The sequence below is a fragment of the Copadichromis virginalis genome, linkage group LG18 (genome assembly GCF_057382275.1).
Source record: "Copadichromis virginalis isolate Kocher_CV1m ecotype Utaka linkage group LG18, C_Virginalis_male_GT1.1, whole genome shotgun sequence".
NCBI lineage: Eukaryota > Metazoa > Chordata > Actinopteri > Cichliformes > Cichlidae > Copadichromis > Copadichromis virginalis.
The window spans coordinates 21831037-21853738 of NC_140635.1; the positions used below are offsets into that span (position 1 = coordinate 21831037).

Here is a 22702-nt window from a genome sequence, read left to right on the forward strand (position 1 = left end):
GATGCCACTGCTGGGCCTCAAATGAACAGCGCGAGACGATTAGCCTACAGAAGCAGCTCGACTGCGGTTAGATTTTACAAATCTGACGATTCTTTTTGAAGTCATCTAAGTTTTCTGCTACCTTGAGAGTTCGCAATGAGTACTTTAAAATCAAATCAGTTAACACAGTCAATCATAACCTTATTTCAACAAAAAACACATTTTTTTATACATATAGATATTTTTATGGACATTTTCTTGGTGTTGTTGTTATTATAGAAGGGGGAGTCTAGTTGGGTTTTTTTTTTTTATCTTTTTCTAGGAGTTTCTTCACATACACCGTAATAAGCTCTAATAAGTTATAAGTTGTCATGTAATCGTTGCAGTAATTTAACAATGAATGCAGCGCGGAGCAGTGTAACACATCCGTGCAAATGCTGCATTAGGAACACCCTGAGCCACATGTTGGATCACTTGATTTTTCTAAAGCTTGAGTTGTTGTTGTTGTTTTTAAAATAATTACAAGAAATGGCGGTTTTATTATATTTTATTTTATTTTTTATTATTCTGTTCCCCCCAGGAATACGTTATACATTGGGTGACTGAGCTTATGGGACACCTCAGTCTGCTGAATTGAATGACTGATTGGTCAAAACAATATTAGGCAACATCATAACTTACATTTTCTGTGCAATGCAGTGATCACCGTTATATTTGTGAATATTTACCTAAACATGATGATGATCCTGAGGAGCACTGTGAAAATCTCAACTAAATGAAACTAATTTCATTTAATAATAAACGTATTTATTTATTTATTGACTGTTAAATGGAGAAACAATGGATGGGGGCACAGAGATTGTTGTATCGTTATTTCACTTACATCCCAACTTGGTGCAATCTTTCTGGTCCTTTCACTCCCACAGCATGTGGCTCAACATATCTTTAGTCACTCTATAAGACCCTCTGTTTAAAAAAAATCCAATGGACACAGAACATGTGGAAACATTATACGTCCATAAAAGCAGAATGGGGGAGATAGAAAGTTATTATACTAAAGTTCGACTATCATGAAAAGGATATTGGATCTACCATGTCAAATCAATTAGAGGGGTAAGCTGAGTCAGAAATGCGCTGTGGTGGTGGCAGCAGCGGTGAACCTAATGCATCAAAAATATAGAACAAAATGAACCCAAAACTAAATAACATGTAGCATTTACTTGGCAGATACACAGCCAGAGTCTTTTGAGGCTATATTTTGGAATCATACATATTAATGAAACTCAATAACCTTCTATGTCTCCACTAAAGATAAAGTTAGTATAGCTGCCTAATAACCTATAGGCAGTTTTGTTCTTGGCCGATAAGGCCCTCTGCTGAACCACAGCACTGGAAAAATCTCCTTTCTTTGCAAAGCCACTTACAGCATAATAGTCGAGATTAACACAATATCAGTTCAAATATAGGAGGACATCTGGAGGAAATTAAATCATAACTGATAATCTGTCCATGAGCTATAGGGACTCAACTGCTGAGCTAACAAGGTTAAATCATTTTAAAAAAAATTCCGTTCCTTAGTTTAAAAAAAATATATTGTAAATGTAACTGCTTACCCTGACAAGCAGAGTGATTGATAACCTTGATTACCCAAATTTGGATTATCCATTGACTTTCTATCATAATTTCAGTGTGTTAAAACAACAGCCAGCTGTAAAACAGCATGTGTTTAACCTTTATTAGGCCTCAGAGAATCATGCCTCTGCTGTGAGTGGGAATTTTTTAAATTAAGTGTAATAATACATGTCTGTAAAGCAGACGTCCGCAAGGGTTTATCTGTGTGTGTGTGTGTGTGTGTGTGTGTGTGTGTGTGTGTGTGTGTGTGTGTGTGTGTGTGTGTGTGTGTGTGTGTGTGTGTGTGTGTGTGTGTGTGATTTCCGTTAAGGACAATATCAATCGTAACTGATTTATTTATTTATCCTGTCTTTTTTTAAGCTCCAAGCATTCAATGGTGATAATTTAATAGAGCTTTACATGAGCGGACATAGTCTGAAAGGTGAGAAACAGAGAATACCCAATTTATCTATTAGATAAACATCTAAGCAGCGTTAGAATGAGGAAATCCATTCTCTGATTAACAGCCTTTGGGATGTTACTGTTACAAGGCACAACCAAAAGACTGCACTGTTTTTCTAGTGTGTTTGATCTTATCAAATATGTGTGGCTCTCCAGACTTCAGTGGGAACTCACGCTGAGTGCAGTTATCATAACAAAGACCTATAAGGTGAGCTTAGGTGAGGGAGCACAAACAAAAAGAGAAGCAAAGCATTTGTTAACCATACAACCTCGGGGCATGCGGGGTTGCTTTAATAGCTGAGTAACTACAGACCCAAACACTGAGATGATGAACCATCATTTGCCACCTTCAGTAAGATTATTATTTAACCTGCAATACACTGTGCTCTTACTTCAATGTGTGTGTGTGTGTGTGTGTGTGTGTGTGTGTGTGTGTGTGTGTGTGTGTGTGTGTGTGTGTGTGTGTCTCTTTGGCGGATATCTGGTGTTATGACAATACACAGGAGCAGAATTATTGCTTCGCCAAAGAAAGTTTTACATCCAAAGCAAATTCAGTGCAATATAGATTCTTTTAATGATTAGCAATGACTAGTTTTACCCGTGTGATGTGGAAATTCATCATTCAATAGGCTTTTGTTTTAAAATCACAAAATATATAACACAAGCGAATCCTATCCATAATCTGCTCATTTTTGCACATCTTCAAGGATTACATATTCTGAGTTCAGTTTTATTTTCTAATGTACAGGGGGGAAAAGAATAAATATGTCAAACATATTCTGAAGCAGTAACCCAAGACACCATCAAGCCCTAGGGCTTTTTCTTAATTTCCCTGAAAATACATGCAGGATGAATTCAGTCGACTAGAAGGCCAAACAACCTTGTCTCTCTGGATAAGAAACACTCGGGTGACTTTTGCCATAATTAATATGATTTGCAAGAAGTATTTTGGTATGATATTTTCTCTATCGCAGGGCCAGATTGAGCTTTAAAAAATCAGCAACTGATGTTTCTGCTTAAGACCAATAACAACCATAAGCCAGAGAACCGGAGTGTGATAACAGCCTTAAATGAATGAGTCTGTGATGAGTTACAGTGTTACGTTCTTAGGTGTAACTGTGTGATGGAAGAGAAAAAGAGAACAATGCTAAATCAATTTTAGTCCTAGTATTTCACATCCCCTTTACTGATTTATTAAAAGCAGATACAGAGCAGTCCCAGTACAGGGGGCTACAGAGCTTGAAAGAGTTCAATTATATGCATTTTCCATGTTTTTGTTTAAAAATCTTGGCGCTGACAACATTTCTATTGTCAGAAATTCATCTCATTATGTGTTGACACATTTCTTCTTCATTTATATATTTTACTGATGAATCACTTTACTTCTGAATCATACAGGAACTAAAGTGAAACACCAATCGTCATTAAATCCATGATTAGAATGAAGTTTATAATAGTTTTTATAAAGGAGCACTGATATGCTAGCAATTTAAAGTGTATTCTAACCATTAATGGCTGGAATTACCGCGCTGTTAAAACGTTTTAACTACATGTAAAGTTGTTCATTTATATAGATTAACACTGCTTTCACTAAACATGCAAGCATAAATTCCGCCACAAGAGGGCCCATTGTACGTCGGCACATCCTGCAGGCCAGTGTGTGTGTGCTATCATGTGTAAAGATACAGCCTGAAGACAGAAGCTTGTCCTAACATGTAACACATAGTTTCTGTGTGGAAAGGTCATGAAATCTTCTTCATCTATGTTGGCAGGGAATTCCTTTAAGATGACTCTACTGACTCTGAAACGTTTCAAGTATACTTTAACTCCATATTCAGAGATCCATACTATGGATGGGGATGCAAAACTTTTAAGGACAGACATAACACATTTGTGCATTATACCAGTGGTCTGACTTTATTTAAATTAAATAATTTCATAATTTCTCATTAAATAAAATAATGATGATAATATTTCTCCACACAAACCAAATAGGGTGTAAATGTATGTAAGTTGAGCAGATACTCCTTGTATTACTAGGGCGGACAAAAGTTTAAAACTGGAATATGAGTCATTATGCTTGCAATAAAAAGAACCATTTCCATGAGAGTCTCCTGGAAATGGTTATTAATATCAAACATGATAATGAAAAAGAACATTCACGAATCTCTAAACCGGCTGCTGGTATGTAACCCATGTGGTGCTCTCTGAGCTAAAACTTGCACAACAGCGGATCAGCGCCGGGCTGAAGGTGTCACCGCTGATCATCCTGCTTGGCGCTGTCCACTGCCTGTGGTGCTGAAGTGTAGAGGAATCAACACATGGTGCCCTTTACTGACACCGCGGGCACTAAATTCTAATTATACGGTTAAATAGGCCTGTTAGATCCAACTTATACACGTGATTCACGCTTGAGACAAATCTGCCAGGTGACAGAGACCAATGGAGAAATCAATTTGACAATGTCTATCGATTTATTAGTATTAGTATTATTATTAGATATATATTTTCGCTTAACAGTTAGTTCCGGTGTTGAGATCACGGCGATGCTCAGAAAGGAACGCGATTTCAACACAACCAGAAATATTATTTATTCCACTTCACACTGCCTTCCTGCAGTCCTCCACTTCAGGAGGTCCTCTTATGTGTGATGGCGAAATGTGAGACTCGGTGTACTGACAGTGTTGTTAAATAAAGCAGTTAATGCGGTCCAATAATGGAGAACATGGCGGAGGCGCTCAGTGCAGGAGGCATCCATGGGGAGGAAAGCGAGTGCAAAATATGCTACAACTACTTCGATTTGGAGCGCCACAGTCCCAAACTGCTGAGCTGCTCCCACACCTTCTGCCTGGAATGCCTCGAAACGTTGCACTTCCGGGAGGGTCGGGGCTGGAGAATCGTTTGTCCCGTGTGTCGCCACCGAACTCCTTTACCGGAACGTCGGGTTCGCAACCTCCCCGACAACACAGCTCTCACCGAGGAGCTCTCGCACAAAAAGCGGGAGCCCGAGGACTCATTAAACGCGGAAAGGCTGCCGGGTCTGCCCGCTTCTCTTGCGACCTCCACGGAGACCGGCCACAGCGGATGGGAGGCGTGCAAACACGTTGCATTCAAGACCAGTTGCGTGTGCGCCATCTTCTCCTTCCTCTCCACGCTGCTGCTCCTGTTTCTGGGCCTCGTCTTTGTGCATAACCTCAGCCACATCAGGTCGCTCGTCCCTGTCTGCTTGTCTGTTGCCAGCATTCTTGCCCTGTTCTCGCTCATCCTGACTTGGTTAGCCTGCATGCTTTATCAGCCTGAAACCGAGGCAAGCGACTCAGTTTATCTCAATATCACGTGATCACCCGGATACACCAACGAAACCCAGCCTGTTGAGAACTATTCAAAGGGAAATGGTTATCATTTTATTTTTTCAGAGTGATTATAAATCCCGTATGGCACTTTAGTAAAAGGTATGTTTGTGGATAATTGTAATAACATCAGTAAACGGTGCACAAACTATGTTTGAACTTGTGCAGACTCTTTGCCACACTGTCATGCTTTACTGGGACACTTTACCTAAACAGAGCCATTAATAATAACTTAAAATTTAAAGCAGGCTTTAGCTTAGCGTCCCAAGGTGCATTGAAACAGCTGTATGAGTAAAGCTAATGGGACATGACAGAATTATTCCTATCTTCTGTGCCCGTTTACCTTAAAACTACCTCTGTGTGATTACACTGACTCCCCATGGTGGGCCGGGGCAGCAGCAGCAGGGGATCCCAGGTCAGTCACCCTGAGGGGACATGGGCCTTAACAAGATGAGAAAAATAACTTTGGGGTTGGGGGCCTAAATAAGTAGTTTTTTGAAGTGATGACATAATGGAAGTGCAGGCTGTCTTAAATAACCTGATGGGGGTTCAGTTATCTTTATCAAATCATTAAAATCATGCTTAGATGGCTTTTAGAGCAAGTGTTTTATTGGATTTTTGTGGATTTGTTGCATGTATTTGCTGTGTCTCATCATCATAAGAACAGCAGCACTTTCAGTGCACTGGGTTTGGGTTATTAAATCCATCCTGATCAAGGAGATGACTCCATTTGGTTTGTGGTATTTGCTGAATCCCAGTAACACAGTAGGCATTTATATCCACTTAGTGTTGTTTTAAGAGGCGACACTGGTCTCTGGAGTTAAAATCCATCTCTTTCAGGTCTCTCAAAGGAACTCCTTCATTTGGTCATCCGGTCAGTGAGTAATGCCACTTAAGTGCCACCATGACAAAAGCCTGAGGAGGAAAAAAAAAAGAGGGATAGCAGGCTTCCACTGGGAGCCATAGGCAACAGTGTGTCTGGGGCAGAGGGCTTCATTTCATGGGGACTGTGGGGCTTAAAGTTAAAGATTACTTTGAAATCTGCATCCCCTGCCATCAAACTCTCCCACCATCTCCCACCCTCCCTCCAGCCATCACTCCCACTCCCGAAAAATAAAAAGCTGTCGCTACAGAGCAGGGGATGAGTCGAGAGCAGATCCTCTTTGATGACAGAGAAGGATCCTTTTGTTCTCTAATCCCTACACAGCACACACACACACACACACACACACACACACACACACACACACACACACACACACACTCCCACCCTCCTCTTCCTTATACGTCCAACTAGATATCAGAGATTTTCATAATCAGATGGGGGGGGTCAAACATTATTAGTTTACCAGTTTTACCTTTAATTGACATTGACATTGACAGTGGAACATCTCTAACAAAAAGGAACAGGTTTTGAGGTCATCACTCTCTCCACAATTTTGCTCAGTGGGTTTTGGTGTATTTCTCCAAACATTTTAAATTTTGCAGCCTTGAAGCTCTCCCAAATCTCCCCAGAAATACATGCAGCACAACACTACAGTTAACCTGCAAAAGGTTGTAACTCACTCACAAATGCTCAGGTGTCAAAAAAGAGAATACGTACACAATGCTGCATAGGATTCAGCAGATTTTGACATGGATCATACAGCATGTGACCTTGCAACTGAGAAATCAAACACATGTATAGCCAATAAGTGTTCAAATTGTAAGCAGTTGTGCTTTTTCTTTTAACTTAACCCTTTGTTGACTATGATCTATACATGCTAAAGACCTAATTTGTAATTTTGGCTGTAAAATGAAAAGGGAAATAATTGAGATTTTTCAGAAACCATTTGAATTTTGTCTCTAACTCAAACGTTAACTGAGTTATGGTCATGGTCAAGAATGCCTGTAAAATAGGCCCACTGGCAGGCCTGTGGTAAATAAAGGGTTAACATTCTGAAACCTTTGTAAATGAGAAGTGCTCTTTCTGATGTGCACAAGTAACAGAAAGTTGAGAAGAATTTAAAATACTTCGATTTGAAGTTGAGCAACTCAGAATAACTAAAGTAGCAGGTAATCACGTTGTAATCACACTGGCGGGAAAGAATCACATTTTAAATAACACAGTAGGTGAATCTCCGGGGAACAGTGATTAGACGCCGTGGACACTCAAAAGAGACAGACAGTTGCATGATACATTTTCTCTCTTCCTGTATCGTTTTAAGTGTGTGCAGAGTGTGTCTCTGTGTCATTATCACATTGGACACACATATTTCACAGAGCAGATGAAAGTGATGTGTGTACTTGCAGCATCTGCACCCTGACGGTCCGTGTCCCGCCGTGACCTCAAAGACACAGCCCGAGGAGTGAGATTATCACCCTTCTGTGTGCAGTTTGCCTCATCGTGTGACCACAAGCTTGTGTGAGTCCAAGTCTGTGTGTAAGTGGTGGAGAAAGTGTGGCTTTGTGTGCACATGTGTCAGAAAATGGCAGTAAAAACATATGGCCCAACAAGCATGCAAAAACTCTAAAGAACAGTGAGAAGAAATCGATGTCCAGGGTCAAAGTGTCGCACGCAGCTCATCTAACCATTTCACTTTCATCGTGTTCCTTTTTAGCAGTCACAGGAGATGTTTCTCTCCTATCTGTCCTCTGCCTCTGTCTCACATGCAGCATTTTGGGATAACGTCTAAGTCAAGTTGAAACAGGAGAGCAATGTGTGGGCCTCACGTAAGAGATGCAACTCCCTCTGGTGTGTAAACATGAGATTGCAGACAAGTTTCTTTTTATAAAATTACATAAAAATATTTAAATATATATGAATTGATTTTTTTTAAAGACACTTAAAAGTCAACCAATGTTGGTGATTATTGTATTTACATGTCTGCCTGTTAGAATAAACCCAACACACACATATTTATGTTTATTATGTGTGTGAAACACAGGAATGAACCACATTATCAAGTCATGTGATCTTTTTAGCAGCAGCTGTTTTTTATTATTCTGATAAGTGAATTCGCAAACTATCCATTAACTGTTTCCCCCAAAAACAGATTTTACATGAATATCAGTGACCACCACAGGCCAGGCTGAACTGATTGCAACAGTAGCACCATTAATTATCAATACATTATTGTAGAAAGCTCTATTAAGAGTGCTGGCTGTCTCTCACATGATACAGGTACATGGAAATAAACCTTTTATAAAGATGAATTTAGTTTGGAGAGGCTGATATGGAACAAGCTTTATCCTAACTTTAATCACTCACTGCAGCTTCATCATCTTCCTCATATTTCTACTCTCTCATTTCTATCCTGTCACACACACTATTGAGAGGAAATAGACCAGAAAAGAACCACGAGTACAACGTTAGCCAGATAGTTTGGAGGAATAGAAACTCCAAAAAAACAATTATGGAGAAGTATGAAACAACAGTTCAGACGCTTCTTTCGTCTTCTTAATTCGGGAAATATATTGTGGCAAAAGTGTGCTATTTTCAAGGATTCAGAACTCTTAAATAAAACTGTGCAACAATCACATGCAGTTAGATATTTGAATTAAATACTTGGGGGGAAACTGACATATCTGGTAGGGTACTGAAATTTTAATAGACTGTGATGTGAGTTAGATTACTCACTAAGTGCTCCTTAGTCTGGTGCTTGAACGCACAGCATCGTGGTTTTAATTCATATACGTTTCAGTGTATCATTTTGATGGTCTGGGATATGTATTAGAATGAAATACAGTCAATCAAAGCTGATAAGGAGGTAGTCAATCTTTACATTCCTAGGTTTTAATAAGCTGTCGACAAAAAGAGGAAGGTAAGGAGTTTCGGTGGTTTTGGTAACCGTTCTTGCTCAAGACAACCTAGCGTCTTACACGTATTGCGGTATGTATAGCTTGTTTTCCCTTCGTCTCGTTTCCCTTCGCCCATTTGACAGCTGTCTGTCTCTTCTTTGGCAGACTTGCTTATCAAACACAATAATATGTGACTTGCGGTCACTTAACAGCTCACTAAACCTGTCGCCTCACGGGCGGCCACACTCTGTGTCTACTGCTGTAGGACCGCGTAGATGGCTGTGACCGATAATAACCTCTCTGACGTCTCTGTTGGCCCAAGCACGCGCCACCTCCAGTCTTCCAATCGCAGGCGGAGAAGCGTCGTGACGTCACTTTATATCTTCCGGGCTGGCAGCAGTGGCCCGGTGATGCTCTGATTTACAATTTGACTTAATTTTATATTGGTTTTTAAGCGGACCAACGGTTGTAATTTAGGGACAAGCACGCTGAGTTAGCAGACGATGTCTTCATCCTTCTCAGAGCTGTGGTTGCAGAGGCTAATCTAGCTGATCCGGTGCTTCAGAGACTGAAAGCGCAGCTGCAGAGGAAAGAGGTGAGAATGTGTTGCGGCGTGAGCGCTCTGCAGATGTTGAGGAGAGATGGTCTTATTTTCAGCGACCGGTTTGCTAATCAACGTGGCACGTACCCTTTAATTCTCCTTAGACGTCCATACCGGGCCACGCTTATATGCTGCTTTTTAAATTAATTTCGGTGAATGTCCACCGGGAAAACCGGCTTCACTAAAGGCACCAGTAGTAGTAGCGGCGGTGGAGGCTAGCTATAGCTAAATGCTAGCGCGTCTTTGAGCCGCTAATCTGGATGCTACTTCGCTAGCATCGCAGCATGTGACCTTCTGTGTGTCATCCAGCGGTAGTGTTGCTCAAAAATTATTTTATGTGTGCCGGTTTTATTCAACGATGTTGATACAGAATACTGTTAAGGATCCAAACCAACGCACCGACACCGCACTGTATGTCATGCTTCTCATCTGACTGCTTCAGTCTGAATTACATGATAATTACTAGGTTAAACGCTACACTCGTCACCAGATTAAATCCAGAGTGGGAGTTGCTGAGTTTATACTACTGTCCCGATGCTGATTAACATACTGCCACTATTGCTATCATATTTAGTGTTAAAACAAACAATACTTTAAAATTAAAGTGGCAGCAAGTTGCTGTGTTTGTTAAATTGCGTTACTAAAACAAGCACGAGGTTTTGTGTAGTCTCTGTTGGCTGGCATTAACAAATAAGGTCTAATTTCTGATCAAAAAGTTATTCATTGCAGCTGTGTGTTAAGGGATTGCAGGTTTTTCCCACTGAGACATATTTTTTTCATGCATTATATTGTTGAACTAGTGAGCAGGAGAGGGTGTGTCTCTGTCATTCAAATCCAACAATGGCTGGACCTGTAATACGTGTTGGAGCTGGAAGGACTTCTCAGTGTACTTTGCCCAGATAATGGATGACTTTTATCGGTTGGTTGTGGTATCTGGGTTGCTGTACAACAGGTGAGACATGTTTGTAGCAGGAGCGATTTGAGTTTGGACCTGATTGAAGTAACAGTTAGGATTGTCTTTTCCCCCCAGTAAATATACAGGTACAAAGTGGGGCTGATGCACACACTTGCAGAATGCTTGTCATTTATTTCTTTAGCTTTAACTGTTTATATTTCCCTTTATTTATTTTGTATGTGTTATTTATATCCAGTTTCATTGTACTTGTACAATGAAAATAAAGAGATTCAGATTCTTAAAACCTATGCAGTTATCTAACCTACAGCTACCTGGGATTGTAACTACATGTCGCTTCATCACAGCCTCACAGTTGCAGACTCTGGCTATGGCTCGGGCCACTTGCGCAGTCTGCATAGTAGGCTCTACTCAGATTCAGCACAGAAGTCTTCCAATTCAGCTTCAGGGTGCAACTGTGGAGAGGCTTTCTGAGGACCTTTTCCTCTTGTCTTGTAGCTTCTGTTTGCACATGGTCAGCCCACCTCTTAAATAAATGCTGAAGCGAAAAGATTCTTCTTAGTCATTTTAGAGTTATGTGAGGGTCTGCAAACATCTCTGCATTAAGCTGCAGAATGAGTCACTGCCTGTCACCAACTCTCATGTGGTCTGGCTGTGTGGCAGCAGGGCTACTCTGCAAATTACCCTTTGGCTTTAAGTATATGCTACAAATAGCCAAGCTCTCGTTCTGCAGTTGGTTTTTGTTGTACAGCCAAACGACTTGGAGAAGTACAAAAGTGCATGTTACAGTGCATGTTATGATCCAGTTGGAAACAAGTGGTTGAGTACACTGGACGCAGTCAGAAATAAAGAAAATTAGAGAGGCATTGTTCTCTGGCTTAAATGCAGCCACTGCTTGATTTTGCCCTCAGCGATTGTGAGGTTAACTGTTGTCATTTCCAGCAATACCAAAGCTTGTTTGGCCTGGTTTATCTATATCTTTATGTAAGACTTCAGCTGTAGCTATCATCTCTATAAGTGTATCTAACGGTGTTCTACAAAATATTGAAAAATGACAAGATGAAAGGAAAGAAATGAGGGCTGTTTCTGTATTGTTTCCAGATCACAAAGTGTTGCCCTCACAATACTAATTTAGCAATTAATGAAATGGGGAAATTAAGCAGTTTCACACATGAGGCAGTCAGTTGTCTTTAAGCTAAGGAGTTAATTACAAGTCCATATCAGCTCTGTTAATAAATCTTTAATTAATAGCTATCTTATAACTGAGCACCATGTTTCCTCTCTAAACAGACCTGCTGGTGAGGTGAATAGTGCTGACTGAAAGTGATACTAAGAATAGGAAGAGATGGCCTTCATGCAAGCAAAGATTATTTTACCAGGAAGCAGTTCCTTGCTATCAAAATGTGCTGATACGTCTTTATTCCAGACTATGTTCCTAAAGTTACATGTGGTGTGTGTGTGTGTGTGTGTGTCTGTCTCGCAGGTCTAGGTGATTTCCTGTGCAGAAAGAAAAAGCACAAAAGAACTCACAGCCTCCAGCCTTCAGCCTCAGCAGCAAGTTGAGGTACTTTCAGGGCAGGTCCAAGTTTTATACATTTCCAGCGCTTACTTCATCTTCAGAGATGAAGTTGAAGGAGGATATGAACCCCCTGCTGCTGCAGGTTTTCCGTTCAGTGGTCTGGGTCTATTCTGTCGTCACCTTCATACCCTGGTACTTCTTCTCTGGAGCTGGCAACAACTTGGAACGAGCCCGCAGGATCAAGGCACGCTCGGTTAGCGGGCACCCAGCAGGGCCTTACAGAGCAGTCTACAGCCAAAAGGAGCTAGTTGCATGGCTCCACCCTGGCGTGGACACCCTGGACAAAATGTTTGAATACGCTGCCAAAAGGTTTCCTAAGAGAGACTGTCTGGGAACCAGGGAGGTGCTCAGTGAGGAGGATGAGCGCCAACCAAACGGCAAGATCTTTAAAAAGGTGAGACATGCTACCCTTATAATTTGTTTAATTAGTTTTATTTAGTTCATGTGAAAATTGAGGTTTGAGTCATGTCAAGATGAAGATCCCCTCATTTCATTTAACTTTAGAAATGTAACACCAGGCGACTCGGTCAGATAACGGGAAGTTTGTTTATAAGAGTGCAGTCAGCTGCTGTGCACAGTGTGATGAATGTGGGTGGAAGTGCAGCAAATTTTCTGCTCCTATGTCTCTGGGCCCAATTAACACCTGCAAAGCAACAGACCCGTAGATGGCACTAGCGGACTGTAAATAATGTGTTATGCTGCCATCAGGAGACACTATCATGTTCGGCTTTTTCAGTATTGCATATAAGAGCAATATCTGCAGCCTCTCATGTGGGTTCAGTGATACCATTTCGTTATTCCTTCTAATAAAAAGCAGCGCCGATCCTACAAATGTGGATATTATGGTTCCGTTTATTCATTTCATATTCTTCCAATTGAATGAAACCGTTCCCGGCCCTGTAGAAAATATGCACCACCATCATTTTTCTTTTAATGTTTGGTGTAGTATGAGGACAAAAATGCTGAAGACTGCATGGTTTCTGCGTGTTCGTTGCAGGTAATTCTCGGGAACTATGACTGGCTGTCGTATGAGGAAGCCTACCAGGCAGCAAAGTGTTTTGGCAGTGGTTTGGCAGCTCTCAATCAGAAGCCTCACTGTAACATCGCCATCTTCTGTGAGACCAGAGCGGAGTGGATTGTCACAGCACAAGCCTGCTTCATGTACAATTTCCCACGTGAGTGGCAGAAGGACAAATGTGTATTATTATTATTATTAATAATAATAATAATAATAATAATAATAATAATAATAATAAATATCAAAGACATCCAAGGCACTTTTCAATAAAATATACATTCTCTTTATTTTGCTCTTTTTTGTTTATATTGTCTTAATGTAAAGCTCAGAGGATTCTTACTTTTAGGGACTAATTTCAATACAGATATTTAATGAGTAAAAAATATTTGATATAATTGTTGATAAGAGTTATGAAAAAAGGGGTAGTCATTGTGCCATTGTTTAGAAACTTTCCAGCAATATTTTTCAGACTAGTGAGCATCTTACTATGAAGGTACCATTTGACTGTATCGTAGTCAGCTGTGACGCTACTTCCCACAGACAGTGCTGCGGGTATTGTAGGCAGTAGAGTCAGAGCCTATTTGTTCAATAAAAGGATTTGTATCATTTCAAAATTATCCCAAGCCTATTTTAATGGCACTGTGTTACAGTGGTTAGCAATGTCTCCTCACAACATGAGGGTTCCTGGTTTGAACCTGCCACACAGCTGGGGCCTTTCTGGGAGTTTCCATGTTCTCCCAGTAACTGCACAGGTTCTCTCCAGGTACTTCCCACAGTCCAAAGGTGTCTTTGTTGGTTAATGTTGTGATTCTAAATTGCCCGCCTCTTACATAATGAGAGCTAGGATAGGCTTCAGCCCCGCAATGACCCTGAACTAGAGAAAAGGTTATGAAAATGGACGTATAGAAAAGTTTCTCCTATCAGGCAGCATATAAGCTGATACCATTATATCTTGTTTTGACTGTGTAACTAAAACGGATGTAATTGAATTTGACAGTTGTGACCTTGTACGCCACTCTCGGACCCGTGGCCATTGCACATGGGCTGAATGAGACCGAAGTCACGCACATCATCACAAGCAAAGACCTGCTGCAGAGCCGTCTCAAGGTAACTGCTTACCTTCTTACACTTATCACATGTACGCTGTTTAACAAAGTCAACCAGCAGCTGCTGGTTTGTTGTGTGCAACATTAGAGTGTGATAACAAGTGTAGCTTAATGACGGTTTCCTCCTCCCTCCCACCTGCATCTATCTCTGTGCCATAGGCCATTCTGTGTGACGTGCCGAGGCTGCAGTATATCATCGTAGTGGACAGTAAACCCACAAGCTGGCCAGACATTCCTAAAGGCATCATGGTCTACAACATGGACACAGTGAAGGAGATGGGATCCAGGCCTGACAATAGTGAGTGTTTGAGCAGGGTGATTGAAAAGGTTTCTAATTTGGTCTGGAAAGTGGAAGTGCTCTGATGGAGGCTTAACACAAAGCCAGCACCCTAATGTGTAATTGGAGTGATGTGCTCTGCGTGACGGAAGGAGGTCAAATCACCACTTACAAAACACACAATGCCATCACAAAGCCAACACCTCGGCTGTGTTTGGTTTAACTGAAACATCTGAAAACTGCATTTTTGTCATGTGCAGTAGATGTGTGAAATTATTATTTTCATTTTTTTAATATACAGCATTCATCTGAAATTTGTCTTTGTCTTCACACATTTGAAGACCGGGCTCATAATGAGGAGCAATTCAATCTCTCAATAATTAAACCCATTAATATGAATTGAAAGAGGCATGATCAAAGCACTGTAAATTTATATGCAATTAAAAGTGTTTATATTTGTCCTTTTTAAACCTTAAAGATAAGTCAATCCTTAATCATCACACACCATGCAGTTGTTGTTACTACGGTTTCATTTCTGTAAATATTATATTTACGGTCCATTTCCCCAGTAGCCATTACCGCTCTTCTCTCTGTCCACCATAGTTGCAGTAGACCGCAGAAAGCCAGAGACCTCAGACATCGCAGTTATCATGTACACCAGCGGCTCCACAGGCATCCCCAAGGGTGTCATGATCTCCCATGGCAACCTCATTGCTGGCATCACAGGCATGGCGGAGCGAATCCCTAACCTCAAGTATGTCAATATCCGATTTCTCGCTGTTCTCTGACATTTTCTCGCTGAGTTTTGCCACGTTCTGGTGCACAGAGTTTCCACTGTCACTTCGTTCTCTGCCAACGTGTGTGGTGATTGTCACTCACACAGAGACAGTTTTGTTGTTTATATCTCAATTTTATGTCAGTATCTAGAGGTAATTAATGAGATCACCTGTGTGCTCGCAGTGAGACGGACACCTATATCGGCTACCTGCCGTTAGCCCACGTTTTGGAGCTCAGCGCGGAACTGGTGTCCATCTCTCACGGGTGTCGCATCGGCTACTCCTCTCCTCAGACTCTAGCAGACCAGGTCAGTGGGGAAACGGGCAGCAGCATCTTTTGGTCAGCGTTTCTTGTCTCTCTAACTGTACACTGCAAATTCACAATCCATTAAAGATTTAAAGAGGTTGCCTTTTGTTTTATTTCACAGTCCACCAAGATCAAGAAGGGCAGTAAAGGTGATACCAGTGTGCTTAAACCCACTCTTATGGCTGCTGTACCAGTAAGTCTGCATTTATCGCAGTACACCTAACACAGTCACACCAGATAAAAGTACTGGGGGCTTTTAAAATGCCAGAAATGTCTACTGAGAGTTCATCTGCTTGGTGTGCAGGAGATCATGGATCGGATTTACAAAAATGTAATGACCAAAGTGGAGGAGATGAGCAAATTCCAGAGGACGCTGTTTGTGCTGGCTTACAACTACAAGATGGAGCAGATCTCCAAGGGCTACAGCACACCTCTCTGTGACCGGTAATACCCATGCACATGACGTAACCCTGAAACAGGACCTTTTATGCTTTTCTGTTTGAATCTGTACGATGAGAGGGTACGTGCAGTGGTGCTGATATCAGGCACACAGTTTAGGTTGTGAGCGACGAAGCCCCGCCCACCTGCTGTTCAGACATTCTGTATTAATGACAGTTGACGCTTGCTTTCTGAGTTATACACAAGCAAACATTTATGTCTGCTCCTTCTTGGCTAATCATAACAAAAGAGCTATTTCTCTGGATCCTGTGTGAGTATTTGGGTAGTATTGACTCTCGTATTGTGCGTGCACACAACATTTTTTAGTACGAATCAATATCTGTTTGCTATGGGGCTTTATGGCTAACTTTTCAAAGCTCTTTTAGTTTCTGGAGTTGCTGTCTGAGTCTCCTCCACTTGCAGTCGTCATCATCACCCTGCTCTGTTTTCTTGTCTTTTTCCTCAGTCTGGTGTTCAAACGTGTGCGTGCGCTCTTGGGAGGGAAAACACGGGTGCTGCTGTCTGGCGGAGCTCCCCTCTCGGCTGCTACACAGAGATTCATGAACATCTGTATGTGCTGCCCTGTGGGGCAAGGCTATGGTCTGACGGAGACTTGTGGAGCTGGCACCATCAGTGAATGTAAGCAAATGTGAAAGAGTAGATGTGTTTTTGCTGTTAGGAGAAACGATTATAAAAAGAACTTAGAAATGACAAGCAAAGTTAATATAAGTCCTTATTTGTATTTTCAGTTTGGGACTACAGCACAGGGCGGGTTGGTGCTCCACTGGTTTGTTCAGAGATCACGCTGAAGGACTGGGAAGAGGGTGAGTACAGAGCTAGAAAATCCGTCCTTAGTTCATTAAAAAAAAAAAAAAAAAACTTTAAGTTGCTTAATAATCAAAAAATCCGGATCTTTTTTAGGTGGTTACTACAGCACAGACAAGCCCAACCCAAGAGGGGAAATTCTGATTGGTGGGCCCAATGTCACAATGGGTTACTACAAAAGCAAAGGCAAGATCCAAGACGACTTCTTTGTGGACAAGAACGGCCAGAGATGGTTCTGCACTGGAGACATTGGAGAATTCCACCCCGACGGATGCCTCAAGATCATCGGTAAGAAATGCAAAAATGAGTTAGACTGCATGTGATACAAGAGGTAACATCAGTCGGGATTCTAATAATTCTTCTTTTCTCACAGACCGTAAGAAAGATCTGGTGAAACTACAGGCAGGCGAATATGTCTCTCTAGGAAAAGTGGAGGCTGTTCTGAAGAACTGCCCACTCATAGACAATATTTGTGCCTATGCCAACAGGTAAAGCCCCGCAGACTTTCTGGATCTGTTTATTTCATTGTTGCTGCCTAATCTGTAATCGAATCTTTTTTTGTTGTTGTTTAGTGACCAGTCATATGTGATCAGCTTTGTGGTGCCTAACCACAAGCAGCTAATGGCCCTGGCTGAGCAGATGCAAATAAAGGACTCGTGGGAAGAACTCTGCAACAACTCCCAGATGGAGGAGGTGGTCCTCCGCATCATCACTGAGGCTGCTATCACAGGTAGAGGGAAAAAGTCTTATCTCCCAAGTACAGTATCATTAACAAAACTCAAGTGAGACATCTGAATAGTTTGTTCAGATTTGGTGAGATAGCATCCCGTCCCCTGTGTCAGACTTTGCACTAAGATGACACTTTATCTGTCAGGCTGACTTGTGATTGTGCTCTCTCACATCCAGCAAAATTGGAGCGATTTGAGATTCCCAAGAAGATCCGGCTGAGCGCTGAGCCCTGGACCCCAGAGACGGGCTTGGTCACTGACGCATTCAAACTAAAACGTAAGGAGCTAAAGACACACTACCAGGAAGATATCGAGAGGATGTACGGAGGAAAATAACACGAGACGCACTCCCAGCAACCAGTAAACACATCCACATATATACCTGAAAACACTCACACAGTTCTCAATACTACTTCCAAGACTACTTTCTGAGGAGTTACATTTAAGTTACCAGTAACACATAAATACACACACACACACACCCACAGGGACCCATGCACCTCCTTCCCGGCTTCCCTGCAACCAGCTTCGATCAAAGCAGGATGGAGGCAGGGGGGGCGACTCTCGAATCCAGCTTAATGGTTTTTGTCAAAACCTAAGAGGCTGAACAGACAGCTGAGCCAGCCAGACGTGTGCAATGCACCAACCACTCCCTTTCAAGGAATTCAGGTCTTTAAGTTGCTGTGACGACCAAGACAGCGAATGAAGTCAGACCTTTGCATGACTCAAAGTGAAACAAATGTCAAGCTTGATGCAGCTGAACCCATGTCAGCGACCACAGTCTGTTTGCTTCTCCTCCCGCTGCCCTGCTTGCTGGAGTGTGCCGCGTGGGGGCCATGAAGTGCGCACCCCTGGCAGAGACATGGTGGGGAGGTAGCATGAGCCCAACAGAGGGGACACCTCCTGGGCTCAAAGTAACATTCAGGTCTGCGGGGATCTCTGTGGTCTTTATTTTATTTTATTTTTTAAATCCGCATTTCAACATTTCCTTCATGTTTGGTTTGTTAGCTTTTAAACCCATCTGATCAGTTTTCTGTGTAAGGAATGGGTGTTCCAAAGCCATGAGAGATTTGAGCATTAGGATGTCTTCAAATACATTTTCATACTTTTACTTTATGGTGGTATTATTTGGTAGGGGGTGGGGGTTCTTTTCCTTTTTTATTATTTGTTTTGTTCATGCTACCTGTACTTTAATGGTCTTTGTTTACAAGCTTTTTCATTTCTTCTTTTGTATCTTTTTTCCTTTATTAGCCCGCGTCATAAGGTCTGTACATTTAAATTCTGACTTACTGACCTGACCTAGTTATAAATGATGGAGTCGTATCCCTTCTGCTGTTCCCTGCCTACACAAGATTGTCAAACATTAGGACCAATTGGGAGTGTTTTTGTTTTTCCTTTCAGTTTTTTTTCTGTGGTTTATTGACATACAGTAGCCATGCCACATGTTCCTCCAGTCACGACCAATGCACCAAACGGATGGTTTCAAGGGAACTTAGTTGCTTACCACAGGAAGAATAGTTACACTAGTTAGCCTTTCATAGACTGCTGTCCCAGTTACTTTGTGGTGCAACTGTACATGTTTTTACCATAGGTCTGTTTACTGTTACTTTAACCTTTTTACCGTACGTATAAAAATGAAATGCAAAGTGAATGTGCAATATTTATACTCAAATATTAAAAGTATCTAAGAAGGAAGACGGAAAAAAAAAGCGCACAGGCAGCGGCCCTTTCGCGGCATGTTAACATTTAGGCCTCAACTTCAGTGCATAATGGAAGGCCTGTAGGACTGTAGAAATGTGGGCGATGGTAGAGAGACACTGATAGAGAAGTGTAGATGTAGCTCCTTTTGAACGTACTGTGCTGCAAATGTAATGTTTTTAATAAGACTGTAAAGTAAAAAAAAAAAGTTATATCTGGCGTTGTAGAAAATTGCATGATGTAAAGTGCACATGTACCAAAGCACATCAGTATGAGAGAATCACACTCCATTCAAACAACTGAAGAAATAATTTATTGACCCACTCCTTTAAAAAAAAAAAAAAAAAGTTGGGAGTGTATGCATAGCTGAAGCTCAATTCACATTTCTGTATCTTGAAATTGGTTTATCTGTATAATATTTGTGCAGTGTATATAAAAGGGTCTCCAGTGCTACAGACACCTGACATTTATTTGAAATGTTGTAAAAAAACATGCATTAATTAATGTAGGTTTATGGATTTGGTGCTGGTGGTTGATATACTCTGAATGGCAATAGTGTAAAGTGACTTTTACAAGCTTTGTTATTTCCTTCTTCCCTGTTCTTCGATTTCTTTTATTTTGTTGTAAGGTTTACATCTTTCTTGCAGCCGCCTTTTTCTGAATGCAAACCCTGCTTTGCTTGTAACAAAGATGACATTAATAAAGGGTACAGTAGGGTCCTCCTAATGGCAATGTCATCAGATTTCATACATAAGGATCGTATTTAGCTTTGACCAAACTATCGCGATAAAGTTGGGGGGGGGGACCCGTGCCTCCCTTTGTGTGTGCTGTTTGCTGCTTTTTCTCTGCCTGGCTCGAGGCGGCTGGTTGCCTTCTGACACACACGAGCTATCTTCAGGGGTCTTTAGAATGTGAAGCACTCCACACATTGTTGGGTTTTTTTGGGGGTTTTTTTTCTTGATGACGCACGTCATCTCATACCAACAAGCATTATCTGAACTAACAAGGCAAAGACTGAGGGGTGGTGCAGAGATCAATTTCACCATTCCTGTTATTTTCTCTTTCTTTGTAAATATCAGGGAGGTGGGGGTGGGTGGGGCAGGTCTCACAGATCAAAGTTCATTAAAAGTACCAATAACTGTACATGTGTAAAGCTTCCTGTTAATATGTTTAGTAATCTTTGTAACTGAACTTTTTTTTTCGGGGTGGGCCTGAAAGCTGAGCTACTGCAAGTGTCTTCTTCCTTTTATTTATTTGTGATTTGGCCTTGGAAATTATGTCATGAAATAAACAAGTTTGTGTTGTAAATACTGCTGGTGTTTGTGTGCTTTGGAGTTCTGTGTGTGTGTCTGTCAGACACCTGAACGTAGTCTGTGAGGTTTAACGTGTGACTAATAATCAGCAGCTTGATTGGAATCATCCTCAAAGCAGAGTTTCTATGGCAACGAAGGCCAGTGTGCGTGTGCGGATGTGGTTTGTGAAAGGCTGTGTGCCGCTTCGACGCAAGCGGAACATCCAGTCCTGGAAGTCGACCTTCATTTAAAGCTAGTAAACAAAGGAAGGTGTTGTTTGTTTTTTCTTCACCCTTTCTTGAGAAATTGAATCAGAGAAAAAGAAAAAAAGAACTTTTATTGAATTCCTTCTGAACGCACCTGCTGATTAACATAGATGATGTAGTCAGGATCCATTATTCAACACCAGGGCTGCAGATAATCCTTTACTTTTTTGAACTGCTGTTGAGCCTTAGTCTAAAGCAAAAAAACATGACATTGGCAAGTTGTCCCATTCAGTTTCGCTGAGCCTCAGCTGACGTATTTGGATTCTCCAGAATCACAGACTGCACGTATAAAACAACAAGTCACACATGAGTTTATACATGCTGTTATTAAAGCCTGCAGCTGAGCTTTATGGCTGTCACCCTATTGGGTTTTTTTAAATTTATTTTTTTATGTTTATTATTTAAGTTTTGTTTTTGAAGCCAGAAGTGTTAAGCAATACCTCTGTGGGCTTTCTGGAGTTTTTTTCAATTATTATATTTAATAGACCAGGAGTGTCAAACATAAGGCCCAGGGGCCAGAATCAGCCCCCCAGAGACTTATTTTCAAATCAGCCTGTTAGCCAGCTTTGAAAATAAGAAGGAGGGCATACATTGTTGGGGGCCTTTTGTTTTTTTCCTCCACAGCCATTCATACTACACCAAAGTAGTTAAATAACAGATACACAATTAAATGACAGAAAATCCTGTTTTTCACTATCTGTTATGGATATTTTGGTTAGAAGCCAAACACTTTTTTAAATCAATCTCTAAAAGGTTAACGTTTTATAAATATGGGACAGCCTCGCAATGAGCTACCAGAAATTCTTCTTTTATTAAGTAGAAAAACTGAGATGAGTTTCACTCAACTGGTGATTTCCAAAGAGCTATTAGCCAAAAATCTGGCAATCTGGCATACTTCTGCATGGTTTACAGTGTATCCTTTAAAGAATCTGAAGAAACTGGAGCACAAAAGAAGAAGTGGCAGACCTTAAAAAAAATATTTACAGCTGATGAACAGTATCTGTAAGTGACATCCTTAAGAAATGGGAAAAAATCCAGCAAAGACCTGATCCACCATGTAATACCATCTGGAAATCGTCTAATTGGCAACAGTTTCAATTTTAAGTTTGACAATGATTGCAAACACACTGCTAGTGCAGTGAAACCATACCTAGATAGAAAAACACACATTAGAATTCCATTAGCCATGGATTGGCCTCCCTAGAACCTGAACCCAATAGCAGTGTTGGGTCATATGACAGAGAAAAGTACAAAAGAAGAAGCCCAGAGAACTACTCCTGAACTCTACTTCAGACTGTGTTGAAGAATAAAGGTGCTCAAACCTTTTTTTGCCATATATACCGCATTCCTATACATTTATTTTGCTTGCACATTCCAATATATTACCTCAACTATTTACAATTTTCCTAGGAAAATATGAGAAGTGGCTTGAAACTTTCGCACAGTACTGTACCATCTATCAAGGAAGTGCAGTAAAAAAAATACCCCAAACATCGTTGAGAGGTCCAGAGACTAAAAACAGCTGAATTGAAGCCTCATTCAAAGAACGGCTATTTTGTTCCAGGCTGTAAGTGGGCCTGTACCGCTGTAAACATGGGGATTTTCGTTTGAAAGTATATAGGGACTGATGTGACTGTGGAGACAGCCTCAAGTGGCAATTTCAGAAACAGAATAGAATAGGCTTTTATTGTCGTTG

General features: G+C 41.2%; 1 protein-coding gene and 1 pseudogene across 2 annotated transcripts; both read left to right on the plus strand.

Annotated features, from left to right (window-relative positions):
* The first annotated feature begins 4592 nt into the window (after positions 1-4592).
* Positions 4593-6129, plus strand: LOC146687782 (RING finger protein 228 pseudogene; annotated as a pseudogene).
* A 3442-nt stretch (positions 6130-9571) lies between these two features.
* Positions 9572-20756, plus strand: acsl3b (acyl-CoA synthetase long chain family member 3b). 2 transcript variants are annotated; one of them, XM_085438878.1, is made up of 16 exons: positions 9572-9777; positions 10584-10735; positions 12180-12669; positions 13273-13450; positions 14291-14400; positions 14559-14697; positions 15280-15430; positions 15637-15760; positions 15881-15952; positions 16064-16203; positions 16664-16836; positions 16947-17021; positions 17119-17310; positions 17396-17510; positions 17595-17752; positions 17929-20756. In XM_085438878.1, exons 3-16 carry the CDS (start codon positions 12319-12321, stop codon positions 18084-18086), a joined length of 2136 nt encoding a protein of 711 aa, XP_085295004.1. In that variant the 5' UTR covers positions 9572-9777; positions 10584-10735; positions 12180-12318; the 3' UTR covers positions 18087-20756. The 2 variants fall into 2 exon arrangements, with proteins under 2 accessions (XP_085295004.1, XP_085295003.1); XM_085438877.1 differs by lacking the exon at positions 10584-10735.
* Positions 20757-22702: the final 1946 nt, after the last annotated feature.

What these genes read in the sequence shown, in the direction of transcription:
- acsl3b (XM_085438878.1), top strand. Translation starts at nt 12,319, where the DNA reads ATGAAGTTGAAGGAGGATATGAACCCCCTGCTGCTGCAGGTTTTCCGT. An exon ending in ACGGCAAGATCTTTAAAAAG is followed by an intron (nt 12,670 to 13,272) that starts GTGAGACATGCT and finishes TGTTCGTTGCAG; the next exon opens with GTAATTCTCGGGAACTATGA. An exon ending in CTTCATGTACAATTTCCCAC is followed by an intron (nt 13,451 to 14,290) that starts GTGAGTGGCAGA and finishes TGAATTTGACAG; the next exon opens with TTGTGACCTTGTACGCCACT.